Source organism: Chlamydotis macqueenii, chromosome 2, assembly GCF_036417535.1.
Source record: "Chlamydotis macqueenii isolate bChlMac1 chromosome 2, bChlMac1.mat, whole genome shotgun sequence".
NCBI classification, from domain to species: domain Eukaryota; kingdom Metazoa; phylum Chordata; class Aves; order Otidiformes; family Otididae; genus Chlamydotis; species Chlamydotis macqueenii.
Genome location: NC_141557.1, coordinates 144,570,083 through 144,586,512, shown reverse-complemented (window position 1 = coordinate 144,586,512; position 16,430 = coordinate 144,570,083). Strand labels below are relative to the sequence as shown.

The following is a 16,430-nucleotide window of genomic DNA, read 5'->3' as shown; positions in this document are numbered from 1 at the left end:
CATGCATGATTGAGGTCATGCATCCAGCCAGTTTGTAAGATGATCCCTCCGTACCGAGCCATCAGCCATCCTTAGCATAGGGGCGCACTCATACACGCATTCCTGTCAAGTCATCTTGTGAAAGGCTGCTTGCTTCCAGATTGGCTTGAAAGTGCAACCTTAATAAAACTCACTGAAGTCTGAGAGAAAATAGCAGTTCTGCAGCAGATAGTGTAGGGGAAAGAGACTGGGATATGCATATGCAGCTGACTAAAGCAGGCTACATGCTGGACTGTAACAGAGAGGAAACAATAAATCTTAACTACTATGCAGTAAATATCCCCAATTTTAACTAAGGAAGCTATCCTCACAGTGAAATTTTAAAAAAATAACAGTTTATCCAAGCTTAAATACTGAAGTGGTCTTCTCCAGTCTTTTTTTCCAAAGACTTAAAGGGAAATTAAGAACAAATTTAAAGACAGAGGAAGAAAAAGTTTTTCTCAAAGTAGAAAAGGAAAGTAATAATAAAATGTCAGTTTTCCTTTCCTTTGCTTTCCTGGCAGCGCTTCTTGCTCATATAGGCTGTAATAACCAGCGTCGGGGTCCAGAAGCCAGTGGGAGAAGATTTAACCGGATTCAGCACGGGCAGTGCACCTATACTTTCATTCTGCCAGAACAGGACGGGAACTGTCGTGAAAGCACGACAGACCAGTACAACACAAATGCTCTTCAGAGAGATGCTCCTCACGTGGAACAGGATTTCTCTTCCCAGAAACTGCAACATCTGGAACATGTGATGGAAAATTACACTCAGTGGCTGCAAAAAGTAAGTGTTTCTTCTTTTCATTTCACACTAAATGAACTTTTTTTTTTTTTTTGCTGATGCTTATGCTGTTCAAAGTTTTCATTAGTTTCTACAAGAACTGAGGAAATAAGGATTGACGTAGTTCATGGCTGTGGTGGGGGGGGGGAATCTTTCAGCCAGAGTGCACCCTTTTTTAGTGACGTTTCTCTTGAGAGAAGAATTTTCTTCATGTTACTGAAAGATGCAGCTTCTTAAAGCTTTATCTCAAGAGACCAGGGATGTTTGTGAGCCAGAGAATACAAATATCCTCCAGAAACTCTAATGACAGAACTTACTAAGTATTCCTATAAGCCCTACTTACAGTTAACAGCTTCAGATCAGATGCCATGCAGGATACCTGCTAAAGGGAGGTACTGACAGCCAAGGGGAGCGTTTTAAGAAATTAGGATTTAAAGGCATGGGGTTAAGAATATTATTGTTCCTCCATAAATAGATCCTGTAATGCTATTCTACCCAGCTAATTGCTGGAGAGAAAGAAGAGAGTATATAGGCATTCACGCTCCTGAAACATTGCAGTAAAACTTTTTAACTGTGATTACACTGGACTTGAAATAGCCTGTTTTAATTTGTGTGTGTGTATGTACATTCTTTCATAGAAAGGGAAAAATGATGTTGAAGGTGTTGCAGTAACTTAGCAGAAGTAATTATTTTTAAGAATTTGGGCAACAGGTCTAAACTTCTAACAAACTTTTCAATATTTTATGTATGAGCTGAAGTTTGTGCCTGACAAGACTTAAATATGTGAATAATTTCACTCATAGGCACAGTCTCATTCACCTTAACAGGATTACTCACTTGTGTAATATTACATACCTTGTAGGATCTTGTCCACACTTTGGTAATGAAAATGCCTTGGGATAGCTGACCAGTAAAAACTAACAAACAAACAGTCTTGTATATAGTTATTTGTAATATTCCCATTCTCACACTGGCATTTTGAGCTGGCAAAACTTAGAAAATTGAGCAATTGAGTGATGCAATTAGTCGTGTAAGATGGCACAAGTAAACTGCTGTATGTACCCACTTGAGAGATATATGATTTAACTGTAACACAAGTTCATTCTAAGAATGAACATCAGTAAAAGGTAGTGAAGACTGTACTAGGTGGGTAAAACTTCATAGTTTTATGAAGCATAGCATAACAGCATAGCTACTGTTATCTATCTCATTTGCAAGTTTGTTTCACCCAGACAGTATGCAAGACAGAACTATATTGAAAAGCATACACAGCCATCCCCATCCCTCTGACACTACTACAATCTTTAGAGAGAATTTCTTGATCTCTTGGTAAATTAACTGTGCTTTTTGCATATCTGGTCTAGCAAGAGAGAAAAGACTCTGCCCAGTAAACATGTGACTGTAAAACAAAATACAACCAAGCATTTATTTTTTAGACTGCTTTCCTCATTTTTTAATATCTTGGTCTGCTGTGGGGAATATAAGGCTGGAAATGAGGAGATGTCTTTTGCAGAGGAAAGGATTTCTTAAGAAATTATTTTACTGTACCTTGGGAGTCTGAAGCAAGCACTAAAACGAGGAAAGTTGTTATCTGTGTTTATGCACACATGATTTTACTTCAGCAAATTGCATGCTGAATCATGCTTCTAAGGCTTTCCTTATTCTGTGTTTGTCCACTAGAGACTGAACTAAGATCACTGTTTCACTGTGAGCTGAACGTGAAGAAATATGAGTCTCTGGAGTGTGAATGTCTGAGTTAGGGTTAGTTCTCTCACACTTTGGAGGGAAGTGATTAAACAGGTAGGAAGCCCAATGAAAGGGGTTTATATTTGAGGACTGTTTTCTTCTGCAGTGATTGTAAAACTGGCTGTGGGCAGAACCAGCCCCTCCTCCTTCCCTTCCCCACCCCCAACCCTCTGCTCCCAGGGGTTTACATAAAACTGGGATTGTGCACGTATCCCTGTGTGTCAGTTTTCCCTGGAATGAAAGGACTGGTTTCTCTGTGTGATGGAGCACAGCTCACTCTGAACAAATGGGGCCGATGCAGCTCCATTATAGCATCTCTGAATACTGAAGTTGCTTTGTTGCGGTTGCCATTACAAAGCATCTCAGCCATAACTCATTTCCTTTCAAAACAAGCATCATGCTTAAGTGTAATGAATACATTATGTAGATATCTTGCATCTTATTTTTATACTCTGCATTTATTCACCCTAGATTTTTAATATCAGGTGTAACTCGTGCTACACTAAACAGCATTTTACAATGCACCTGCTGTGAACAAAGTAAAGGAGAATTAATGGCTATAGGTCTTCTGACTGGAAGTGAACAGTTATAATAAGAAATAATGTTTATATTTCAGAAATTGACATATATTCTGAGTTACATAAAGGAAATATTTTGTTACCTCAGGCAATATATATAACTTCTAGTAAAATTGTAAATAGGCAACGTTTGGCAGGGTGAATTATTTTCTCAGCACAAATGCTAGCCTGCAATATTGAAAGAGTATTTATTAAGAAAGTTTGTAAGAATCATGGTTTGCTTAACTCTGTACTATTTTAAATTAAATCAGTTTTTCCTTGATATCTAAACTAGCAGATTTCTAGAAGAAAAATAAGTATTTTTTTTTTAAAAAGCAATATTTTTATGCTTAAGACCAAAAATGCTTCTTTGACTACCTAGAGAAAAATACACTTGCTTGAGCAGCCAATTACAGGTAATTAAGTCCCAGCTTTGTCCGTTAACATTTACATATCTATAGTCAGCATAGCTGGGATTGGCTGGCAAACCAGGGACACAGCAAAACGCTCTGTGCAGAAACTACTCGGCAGAAGATGACTTAGTAAACATTTTTAGCAATTTTCCTAGAACTGTTTATTTTAATACCGGATAACTTTCCCCATTGTTTAAGCTTGAGTTTCATTTCTGCAATATGTTTATACTAATAGTTCAAAACAAACAGTTCATCACATTTTCTTTCTTGCAGTAACTGACCGGCACACGTGATACGGTTTGGTATTTAATTGCAGTGTCTAAGTATTGCCAAAGAGGAGTTACATGAAATGTTATCATCATGTCTTGCTTGGGAACTTTCTGTTAGTCAGCTTGCTGAACTTACAGTATCGATGGACTCAGTGTACATCCAGCATAGCTATATAAATGAGTGTTTCATATACTTACCCCTCAGTCCAAATAGTAGTAATAATTGTTATCACAATAATAAGTGAGTTTTACATGATCCGCTCTTTCTTTTTTTTCTGATCATTACCTAAGCAGAACACCATAAAATTTAAAATGAATGCTTAATAATAGTACACTAGAAGCAGCTAACATAGACATACAAGTTCAAGTTGAAAGTGGCCACGATCGTTCTGGTCAGCCAGTATTCAAACTTAGATTCTGTTTTCCCCTTTTCTCTGCAAGTATTGATGGCACCATTACACTTAAATGAAAGAAAGAAGCTTCAACTCACTGCACTTTCCATTCAAAGTGCCCATGCTGTCACCAGCTATAACAGAAAAAGTATAAAATCATAGAATCATGGAATAGTTTGGGTTGGAAGGGACCTTCAAAGGTCATCTAGTCCAACCTCCCTGCTAGGAGCAGGGACATCTCCAACCAGATCAGGTTGCTCAGAGCCCCATCCAACCTGGTATTGAATGTTTCCAGGGATGGGGCATCCACCATCTCTTCAGGCAATCTGTGCCAGTGTTCCACCACCCTCAGTGTAAAAAAACTTTTCCTAGCATCTAATCTGAATTTACCTCCTTCTATTTTAAAACCATCACCCTTCGTCCTATCGCAACAGGCCCTGCTGAAAATGATGAGCTAGGTTCAGTCATTAAAGAAATAAGTTACAAGCAATTTTTCTGGAGTATCTGTAGCCACTTGATAGTCTACCTTAAAGCTTATTCTTACTATGATTTTGATAAATTATTTGTCTATGGCATTCTCAGTGCTTTCTGTTTACTTCCTTATTTTGCAGGAGTAACATCTCAAGTGCTCACTTGGGTTTTAGACATGTAAATAATCTAGGTTTTGAGGGGGACCAGTCATCGTATAGAAGAAACTGGCTTTTTGAAAGACTGGTGTATACTCTGCATACACTGATGTGCTGTGGCTCCATTGAAAGTCTGCCCCTCTCTGCTATCTTTACCAGCACGACCTAGCACTGCAATGAAGTAGTAATAATATGTGCTTGTGCATGGAGTGACTGGATTTTGCTTGGATATTATATGGTCTACTGAAGATGGGAAAATTCCTTACATCACTCTTGCTGTGAAGCTGTCTGAAAGTGTGACAGAACCTGTCCTGAAGAGGATAGATCTAAAGAGCTGTCAATACATCATAGAATCATAGAATCATAGAATGGTTAGAGTTGGAAGGGACCTTCAAAGGTCATCTAGTCCAACCCCCCTGCAAGGAGCAGGGACATCCCCAACTAGATCAGGTTGCTCAGAGCCTCATCCAGCCTGGCCTTGAGGCAAATTAATATGAAGATGGAGGTGGTGATAGGGTGTGTAAAATTTTGTTATTTTAAGAAACCAATTTTCCCTAGTTGAACTATTACAAGAAATAGTTAGAATTGCATTTTATTTATGGTTATGTCTCAATGGGCATTTTGTAACCTTAAAGTCCACATAATTGTAGATAATTGAGGGGATTGAGAGCTGCCTCAGTAAGGTTGCAGATGACACCAAATCATGTGGGAGTGCTGATCTGCTCAAGGGTAGGAAGGCTCTGCAGAGGGATCTGGACAGGCTGGTCTGATGGGCTGGGGTGAATTGTATGAGGTTCAACAATGCCAAGTGCCAAGTCCTGTACTTTAGCCACAACAACCCCATGCAACGCTACAGGCTTGGGGAAGAGTGGCTGGAAAGCTGCCCAGCGGAAAGGGATCTGGGGGTGTTGGTTGACAGCTGACTGAATATGAGTCAGCAGTATGCTCAGGTGACCAAGAAGGCCAACAGCATCCTGGCTTGCATCAGGAGCAGTGTGGCCAGCAAGAGTAGGGAAGTGATTGCGCCCCTGTACTCGGTACTGGTGAGGCTGCACCTTGAATACTGTGTGCAGTTTTGGGCCCCTCACTACAGGAAGGACGTGGAGTTGCTGGAGTGCATTCAGAAAAGGGCAATGAAGCTGCTTATGAGGAGCGTCTAAGGGAACTGGGATTGTTTAATCTGGAGAAGAGGAGGCTGAGGAGAAACCTCATCGCTCTCTACAACTACTTGAAAGGAGATTGTAGGGAGGCGGGTGTTGGTCTCTTCTCCCAAGTAACTAGTGATAGGACAAGAGGAAATGGCCTCAAGTTGTGGCAAAGGATGTTTAGATTGGATATTAGGAAAAATTTCTTTACTGAACGAGTGGTCGGCACTGGAACAGGCTGCCCAAGGAAGTGGTGGAGAAACCATCCGTGGAGGTGTTCAAAAAATGTGTAGACGTGACACTTCGGGACATGGTTTAGTAGACATGGTGGTGTTGAGTTGACAGTTGGACTTGATGATCTTAGAGGTCTTTTCCAACCTTAAAGATTCTATGATTCTATGATAATATTTGACTGTTAAGTGCAACCAGGAGATCCATGATGAACTCCTGCTAATTTTCACAAATAAAAGCAGATCAGTAGATTTGGAATCTGCCATTCTGCTTGTATGAACGTTACTAACAGAGCTGTGTAAGGAATGGCTTTCCAGTAAATCTTTCATTTTTCAGGACTAAAAGGAAACAGTGAGAAAGGTTCACCCAAAACTGTCAACTAGCCTCCTATTTGGCATCCAGCTTGAACCTGTATTTTTTTGTCTAGACTCAAAGGCTGTTTACTATTCTAGGTGCTCCTTTTTGCACTGGAGTCAATGATGAATTCCAGTATCTAAACTAGAGCCTCACATAGTGACATTTAAGTGCACTTCTCACAAATAAGGTGTGAAACAAATGGTGGGATTCTAATTAGTGGGATTACTCATATAGATGTACTACTCAGTGGGTAAATATGTATAAAAGTCAAATCTAAGGGGTAAAAATAAATTAATGGAAACAAACTGGTTCTAAGAAAATTCACATGCTGATGTAAAATCAAAATTGCTTATTTACCAAAAAATCTCTTGGCCAATAGTATGCCTATGTTTCAAAGCTTTATTAATCAAATTGCTGAAGTTCTTGGGATATTCTGAAGTACCCACAAGAAAGAGGCAAGACTTCAAACTTGGAAATGCCTGAAAGCTTTACATTACTGGGGGATAACCTATTTGGCAATTTTTTTTTTTAAGCAGCAGAAGAATCAGAGAAGTAGACTGAAGGGCAGTCTCACATGTTGCCACATTTGGTAGCAAATTACTTTAAAAAAAAATATTTCCCATGCTTGGACAGAAAGCTTTATCATAATGTGCAGTAGAACCTGAATGTGTTTATTTTCAGTGATGACAACTGTAATTAGGAACTTTCTGGTAACAATAAAATATTATATTTATTAGTCATCAGAACTGTCCAACCAACATGCCCAGTGGGAGATTTCATTTGGAGCACTGAGAGCTTTTCTAAATGAAACTGATATAGACTAAATGGTGTGTCATTTTGAGGGTGCTGAGAACTCATCGTTCCCATTCCGTTCTGTGGCTTGGAAGCAATCTTTACTTCACAGTGCTGGGTGCTGTGGAAAAAAAAAAAAAGACAGCTCATGTGGGAAAAGTATAGAGCTGGGTATTTTAGGCCTGCATCATCCCACCCAAGCTTCTGGCCAAAACCCAGAGATATCCAAGATAGGTTTTTCTTTGCTGTAGGGAATCTCTCAGCTCTGTATTAATGGACAGTAGCAAGCCAAGAAGAAGAGCCAGCCATCTGAACTGTCCTGTGGAAGTCCCTGCTTCTCTTCAGTGACTCCAGGGAAATCCTGAGCAGCTCGCTTCCTGATTTAAATGCATCAGTTAAGTGGGATGGATTTAAGCTTTACTTCTGTCCATGGCTGTAGCATAGACTTCCCTTGTGACTGCAAGGAAATTGTAAACTTTATGTATTCCTATTTCCCTTTTCTAATACAGATATAGTACTACTACGCACTTTCACAAGGCTGTTGGGAGGCTTAATATGTTATTTTTTGTGTTGCTTTTGAAGTGTTTCTGGTGGAAGATATTTTGTGCTCTTAGCACTTTATGTATTATAATAATACTTTTAGTGTTAATAGAAAATTATATGAGATTAAAAAAATCTTATGGAAGGAAATTAGCTTAAAAATAAGTAACTAAAATGATTTATTAAAAATAAGCAGATAAATAAAATACATATGAATCTGTAATGCTAAGTATATTTTGCAGGTTGCAGTTGAATAAGTTGATTATGTATGCCCTGCTAACAGTGAGAATGGTCCTCGCTCTTGCAGTCTTCTTAAAACCCATTGAGCAGCTGCTGCTCCAACCTGTATTCATCAAAGATGAATAGGACTGTGGCTTAGTCTTGTACAGATTCTCAGGAAGACTGGTGAGGAATTGAGTTTTTCAGAGCTATTATTACCAGAAATTTTGAATAAACTCGTTGTTATCAAAACTTGTGTAATTTATTGCAAGCATATCCTGAAAGGTGAAGATACTCAACAACCTGCTTGTATCCATCTCAATTTACAGTTCAGCTTAGTTCAGTCCTCTTCTCTGTATTTCCAGTAAGATGCAGAAAAGGAAGAGCTGGTAAATGAGGACCTTCTAGAGTCAGTATCATAGTTTTAGCTGTACTGTGAGCCTCATCTTCAGCACCAGCAGCTCAAGCATCTTGAACAAACAGCCCTGGTGTAAAAGTCTTCCCAGTAGCATAAGGATTTCCTCTCTTGTTAAAGAGTTGAAACCTGATCAGGAAAAGGAAATTGAAATAGTTTCATATTTCATAGGAAGGGTTCTTTTTCTTAAGAAACAAGCTGTACTTTAACACAAGATTGTTCTTATGTAACCACATGTGCATATTTTAGACAGTGTTATGAAACACCAGAGTGGTGGATAGTCAGTCGGAAGGGTAGCTTAGAACTACCACAAATTGTTGCACATTTACACTACATTCTAATTAATGTTCCTGCACAAAGATCAAGCTTTGCATGTCATTACTTTAGTTAGGAATCAGGTTGACTTAAAACAGTGTAAGTCACTCCTAAACTGGAATAAGAGTTCTACTCAGGGACTTGCACCAGCTTAATTATCCCTGTTTAAAACTGATGCAAGTCAAACTAATGCAACTTCCTTGTCTAAATAAGACCTCACAGCGGGACTATGCTCAACATAGAACAAACGTATGGATACAAACAGTCAAAGCAAGACAGGTATGGGTTAGCTGGAAAGATGCTCAAGTTGCACTATTCTACATGGCTTGCTTTCAGAATTAAAACAAAACAAACCAACCAACTGTGAAAAAAAAAAAGGATTAAGATAATTTTATAATCTCTCATAGGAAGTCATATAGGAAATGAATATTCTAGGCCATGGAGCTACATGATTGAAAGACGTTTCTTATACTCCCTTCAGAAATGAAAAAAAAAAAAAAAGAAAAAAAATCCAGTAAGATAGGGTAATAATTGGTTTTATGGTGGAATATGTGTGTCTTTAGCAAAGGTACTTTAAAGGTCTGCTATATGGTAGTACATGGTTAGTCGTATGATCTGTGCTATTATTCTTGTCTTAAAAGAGAGAGAAGTAGGCTGAAAGTGCAGACACAATCTTACAGTCAGAAAATCTGGGTTGAATCTCCATGAGTAAAAAGTGACTGATTATAAATTCTGTAAGAAGTCTGCAGAATTCCTTTCCCTTGGACACCTTGCCCCAGTGTGTGTGTGCACACATAAACACATGCACATACACATATAAATGTTTGGAGTGTTTGGTTTTAAGGTACATGGAAATCTATTTTTAAGTGTTGTGTCTTAAATCCATTCTTATGTTTTTTATCTACTTACGTGCTGCCAATCTGTTGTTCTCCTGGAGCTGACTTGTTGACTCAAAAAAACTAGAAGAGTTGGTAGCAAGATGAAATCCTGCATATTGTACATGCATTAATTCTGTGTGAAGGAGTCCCCATACTGTGTTGCCTATAAATTATATGTGTGTTTGCTTTTGTCCTTCCCAAAATGTATATGAAGCAAGAATTTTCATATATTCTGGAAAAAAATATTGGACCTTTGTACTCCCCATGCCATACATGTTTCTGTCCTTACATGTGCATACGTCGCAAGACAAACCTGGTTGTGCTTTGTGCATGCATGGCATCTGCTTCTTTAACAGGACTTGGCATAACTATATAGTTAGAATTTTTCATCAAGCCTTTTGGGAATTTTTATTTAGAGTAAATTCTTGCTATTTGTCATGTTTTGTCTAGTTGTCTTGTTGCAAATAATTTACCAAGTGTTCTTTCTGCAATAGGAATGTATGGGAACAAACAAAATCCACTTGTTCCAGTTAGGGAAATTGCCTTACGACTCTGTTCTGCCCGAGGATTTGGGTCCTGGCGTTCTTTCTCCTCCCTCTGTACTAAGCAGGCAAATAGACTTGAGAGATTACCCCAGAGATAGGATAAACTCTGAGCATCTTTGCCAGGAAATTAAGACAAGACTAGAGAACTGTGGGAGAAAACTGGAAGGAGTACGGGCAGAAGACCTTAGAAGGTAATTTGTCTCTTTTTGACAGCATGGCTTCTTTCACACTAGACCATAGATGATCAGATTGGTGCTAATCAATTTTGAATCTAAAAACTATTTCTGCTGCAGGCTGATATGCCATTTATGGACTGACCCTGCCTTCTTTCACCTCTAAACTTCCTTTAAAGGCTTTCTGTGTGAGAGAGGATTTTCTTGAAAGATACTATCTATGTTACAAAACTTCTGTCTTAGGGATAACATTGTTTAGCAGGCCAGGCTTTTAGTTTTATCATCCATGATCCACACCAGCCTAAACCTGGAGAGGGAACTTGCAAGATTTCAAAGAGAAAATCACTGGTGTCATTTGAGTGCTCCTGCCCACTATTTTAAATGTTACAACAAGCTTTCAGTCATCATCAAAGGCTCTCTAGCTTTCAAAGTGGGGCTCTTACTTCCTGGCTGTAGGTGAAAAAAAAATCTGATTCACAATTTATAAATTTACTATTTTGAGATGTATTTTAATATTTGACCTTTAATACAATCCAGATCCACAGAACATGTTTTAAATATCCACTAAAATCAAACGAGCAGTCCTAGTACAATCTCTAGAGATGCTTTTACATTTATCTGCAGGGTTGTGGTAGATTTGCCTGACCTTTGGATCGTATTATTTATTAATGTTTTGAAGTTATCAGCCTCTGCTTTTAAAAGTTTATTTTTCTTTCTGAATCTCTTGTCTGCAAATATGGTCTTGCACTGTGGAGATTTAGGAAAAAAATGTAGTTGCTAAATGATGATTTTGTAATATTTTTTTTTCCTAAGCATTATATTGAATGAATTTTCAGTTTGGACTAAAGCATCTATGGCTCTATTTAAATGTGCTGATTTTCACTTTTAGATGTTCAGGTTTGAATTCCTTTAGCAATAACTATCTTCCGGGTTTTAGTTCATAGAATCATAGAATGGACCCTCAAGGGTCCAATTCCCCTGCAAGGAGCAGGGACATCTTCAACTAGATCAGGTTGCTGAGAGCCCCATCCCACATTCTCATGCAGAAGTGTTTTACAGGAAAGAGAACTGTATTAAATAATTCTCTTTAAAACTCTCCCATCAGCTCAGTGTGTGGGTAAGAGTGAGGGTGAATAACAGGGTCATTTACATGCCTTTCTTTTCTCTCTTCTGAGTCATGTGTTTGTGCCTTAGGAAGGCAAGGATCTTCAGATAATTATCTCACTGTCACTGTCAGAACACTAGTTCTAAAAACCTAGTATTTTCTATCAAAAACCTGTGTAGAAATGACTTGATATTTCTGAAATCTCACAGAAACACTTTTTATACAGCCTGGTTCTCTGAAGTCTCCTCAAACACCAAAGTACTCAGTGAAGACTGCTACAGCCATTGAAAATTGGGCATTCATATGTAGATGAAAGTAGCTGAAATGAGGATTAAGGATCACTGCCATTATCATTTAGCATTAAGTATATTTATTTGTATCGTAGTTAAATATTGACCCTCAACAGTCTTAATTCATCAGGAAATTCCTGTGGCCTTCTAGGCCACATCAGCAAGTCAACACAGTAATGGGCAGCCCCCAAACCATGATGCCTTTGGTGCTGTGCCTGGAAATTTGAGGATCTGCTTAGAGGAACATTGTTCAAAGAGATGACCTAATCTCTTCCTAAATGAACTATTCCCCTTTGTTCCTTGGCTAAAACTTCATACTTCACTCTGTGTGTGACTTACCATAGTGGAGATAAATGGTCAAGGGCCACCTATCTTTCCTGTGTCACTTCTATCCTGTTAATGGGAAAGGCCATCAGTGCCCTGCTAGACAGTTTTTCTGTGTTACTATTTTTGTGTGAAGGAGATACGAACTGCAAAATTCTTTATCACTTAAGCCTGTTAACTACAGAGGCGATGATTAAGGTTGTTTCTCTTCACATTTTTCTTGAATGATCCAGTTTGATCTCTTGGCTTTTCCAAGAATTCTGGCTGATGCAATAAATATCCTTTTGTATATTCCTCTGACATCTTGTACCTCTATGACATCGTACAGCTCAACTGTTATGGCCTCTGCCTTCATGTCAGTTGTTAAAGAATTATTTATACCTGTTACAATACCAGAGTTTTATGCAGGGAAGCATAAGCAAGACAGCTGTATTTGCAGAGGCACACAAGGCAAGGGGGATTTGCCAAGTACCAAAGGGTTATCATTAAAGGTGAAGGATGATTACAGCAGAATGAATTCAATAATCATTGGTAAAAGATTAATTTTTATAGTTTGGTCTTCTTGATGAGCCCTTATGCCAGTCACTGTACAAAGATATAATACATGGCTCTGTCTGCAACTGAGAAGTATCCTGTTGAATGAATGATTTCAAACCCTCATTAGCTGAGTTTCGCTGAGAAAGCTGGCTTTGTTTCACACTTCACTGACTTCCCTGAAACCAGAGTATTGAGTTTCTACATCTCACCTCACTGGCAAAACTCTTGCACCTCATTGCATGCTTACATACACTGGTCTAAAGACACAATGTAATGGTTAGGTAAGCTATGTGAAACGTCTGTGATGAGTTTGCGGGCTGAGTAAACTGTAAATGCAATAAGAATGTATGTAGCTTTTTCAAGAGCTTTCTTATGATTTTGAACTCCATAAAAGAATTTTAGGACAGGTAACTCCCAAGGAAACTGAAGATGAGTTTGTAACTGTGGGCTATTGCCTCTTGGAAAGGGTCATCTCGGAGAAAATGTAAGGGACCTCGAGAAAGACTGGAAAGGCTAACGATAAGGTGGGAGGTGAGAGTGGTGCTTCAGAGCAAGAAGTCCACCCATTTGAGGTTGATAGAGGATTTTCATTAAAAATTCGACAGGACGGGTGAAGGTTGCTGTTGCAATCCATAAATTTGTGTGTTGCCCAAGGTATCAACATGTCACTAAAGCACACACAGTAAGATAACTTGTTTTGCAGCGACAAAAAAGTCTGAAACATTACTCTGGTGTGCAGCACTATGTTCAGTAAAATGCCCTGAAACAATGTAGCTGTAAACTATTTACTGGCTGTGTGGCCCTATAGAGATTGTAATACTACAAATTTCAGTACTATTACAGTATGCTGAAGAAAACTTCATCATAGCTGAGGAAGATTTTATTTAAAATAAGACTTTTTCATTTTTTAAAAAAGAACAGAAAAATTATCTTTGTTAATTTAAGAAAAATATAGGAGCATGAAGCAAAGAAGATATTCAGCAGCACATTTTAATGTGAAAACTATGAAGTCTCCAAATTTTGCTGGTTATTAAAGTATCTGAAATGTAGATGACCCCAGCTGAAATGTTAAGTAGAACCAGAATGCCATGCGTGGCAGTGCAGGGGGTCACCAACACAGCACTCTCTTACCAGGAACGCTCTTGCAGCTGTCAATGACAACCTGAAAAGCAATGCTTGTGTCTGTTGCATATACTTGACTATTAAGCCAAGAAACTATTCACTAGTGTCAGACAAGCACCATGGAGAGTCTGTGATGAGCTAGGGATCAGAAATACTAGAAATGCATTTGCCCAAACTTCTGAACTTTAGATTTTGCAAGTTCTAAGGACTTGACCCTGAGAGTGCCTGAAAGGGTCCTGTTTTGAGTTGATGATACTCAGAACTTTCCAGGAAACATCTAGCATGTTACAAGCTTTACCCGTATAAAATAAATTGTTTTCATTTCACCACTGGAGAATGATATCACAAATATGTAGCTACTTTTCAGTAGTCTTCAACAGGAGGTAGAGCCGAGTGGGAATTGCTCTGTTACTGTAAAGAAGCACACATCTATTTTATACTTTTAGATAAGTGGATGAGAATGGGAACTCCAGAGACTTCTTATAAAAGCCTTCCTGTAGAGAACAATGTCATAATTCAAAGTATCAAAAAGATGAATTATAATTCCTTGCATATTTCACCTGGGGATCATATGTCCTTAGATACCATTTATTGCTAGTGCATGATAAGCACGATGGCACATGCTATACTGGCCACCAATAAGTCTTAAAAACATAAAAATATTTCATTATCATTATACATACAGTGAGTGAATAAATTATGTATTTAAATGTTTATAGAACATATGTACATATTTACTTTTAAAGTGCAATGGGTGTACCAACATTAAAAATAGTTATAAAATTAAATACTGATAAAATAAAACAATTTTTCTGAAATTCAGGTTCTTAAAGCTAAGGTAACTTGATTGTACTTCTTTAATACTAAACCAGTAAGCCAAAAAAAGGAGCAGTTGTTACCTTCTATCTTAATGCCTCCCAGTGCTCCCCACAAAAAACCTGCATTATGAAACCTAGAACTGAAGAAAAAAAAAAAAAAGTAAGTTCCATGATCCAGGATTTAACACTCCTACACATCTTGGAAACATCTAGTAATTTGGCCACTGACCCCCTGGGGTATTTCCTAGAAGCAGAATTGAGCAAGACTGAAAATGTTTTTCTTGCACTGTTATGGGCATGAAGATACAACATGAATTCTTGATTTGCAAAATATGAACCAAATGTGACATCTTTTTCCTTTTTGTGGATTCTTAAAGACTACTTCAACATTTTCATTCATTATTTTGCTGTCAAAATCATGCAGAGCTCCTGAAATTACAATCAAAACTCTTTGGTCCTCTGTCACTAGAATTAGCCTTTTTTTTTTTTTCTCTGGACTATAACTCATCATGATCGAACACTGGAAATGTGTTTTAGGGTAAATTTCCCATTTTTATTCTTCTGAAGTTTCAAGATGACACCGCAGTGTTAGCTATGTTGGTGTGGTTTTGAATGCTGTCATGTTCTCACTTCCATAGTAAAACCCTTCTGAAAGGCTGTAAATTAAGCTGCAGCAAGATTATTTTTAGAATACTACTCATAATACAATATAAGCTTTACATGGTGAGACAGCTTCACACCCTAAGTCAGAATTGCTCAGTGTTTTTTTCTCTCAGAGTGGATATTAATTTTGGATTTGCTTCTATCAGACTTTGTCTGGCATTGCTATCACATGTTTTCCAGGTGTTGCTAGCATAAGCCCTTACCAAAAAGTATGACTAGAAAAAGCAGTAATTTCCTATGGGAACATCAACCCAAAGGAGGCTTTCAACACATTCCACAAACTCAAACCATTATTATTAAATAACGTCAAGAAGATTAGCAAATGACAAAAAAAAAAAAAGAAGTCTCTTGACTCTCACCCAGTCTGTGATGCTAATGAACTCCTGCAAGGCTTGGCCTGATGCTGCTCACAGTGAATCAGTGGTAAAAATGCGAGCTCAATTCCTGTCCAGGAAAGGATATTTCCCAACCTCAGGCCCACCAAACTGAAGCTGACCCTTCACCCCCTCCTTTCAGGGGGCTGACCCTTTCTTCAGGGATGGCAGAGGTTCCAGGTCTACTTTTTGGCACTGACTCTGTGGATTCACCTACTTGAAAACATCTCTGCTCTAATGTGAGGGGATTTCTTAACGGTAAGGCATAGACCTCAGCTCTGTCCGGACAAACCTATTTGGTTTGGAAATTCCCAGATGGTCAAGAGGAATTTTAAAGGGCTGGAGGGGTATGTTGCAAAATGCTGGCCTGGCACCCACAGAGACTGAAGTCTGTTATTTATAGAAAAATAGAGGCAGAAAACAGATGGTGTACTTCCTCACAATACGCTCTAAAATTGCTGCATTGTGTCAGCATAAATTTGTGGGGTACCACATGAAGAACTGAGATGATCATACAGTCTCTATCCCCAGCCAGTTCTTTCCTCCAAATGCCTAGAAAGATACCAGCTAACACCACTTGTGGTGGCTGTTTTATAATATTAAAAAAGAGCACTTTTAGAAAGACCTGGAGTGTAAGTCAGAAATCATGTCAATGGCATCAGTGGAATGATGCCAATGTCAATCTGCTGCAGCTGAAAGACTCAAGCCCAGTCTGTGAGAAGCAGACAAACTCAGATTTTTTTGTTCATTTGAGGATAGGATTCTGTGTACAGCTTTTATTA

The 16,430-nt window shown here is 38.4% G+C and overlaps 1 protein-coding gene across 8 annotated transcripts in view; it reads left to right on the top strand.

Annotated features, from left to right (window-relative positions):
• The first annotated feature begins 508 nt into the window (after window positions 1–508).
• ANGPT1 (angiopoietin 1) overlaps window positions 509–16,430 on the top strand; it is a 170,631-nt gene continuing 154,709 nt past the window's right edge. For 7 of the 8 annotated variants that reach the window (XM_086742542.1, XM_086742541.1, XM_086742540.1 and 4 more), the window contains exon 1: window positions 718–805. In XM_086742542.1, coding sequence (XP_086598668.1) covers window positions 776–805 — 30 coding nt within the window. In that variant the 5' untranslated portion in view covers window positions 718–775. Of the gene's footprint in view, window positions 806–16,430 lie in introns of all 8 variants that reach the window. The other variant, XM_086742536.1, reaches the window with a different exon arrangement.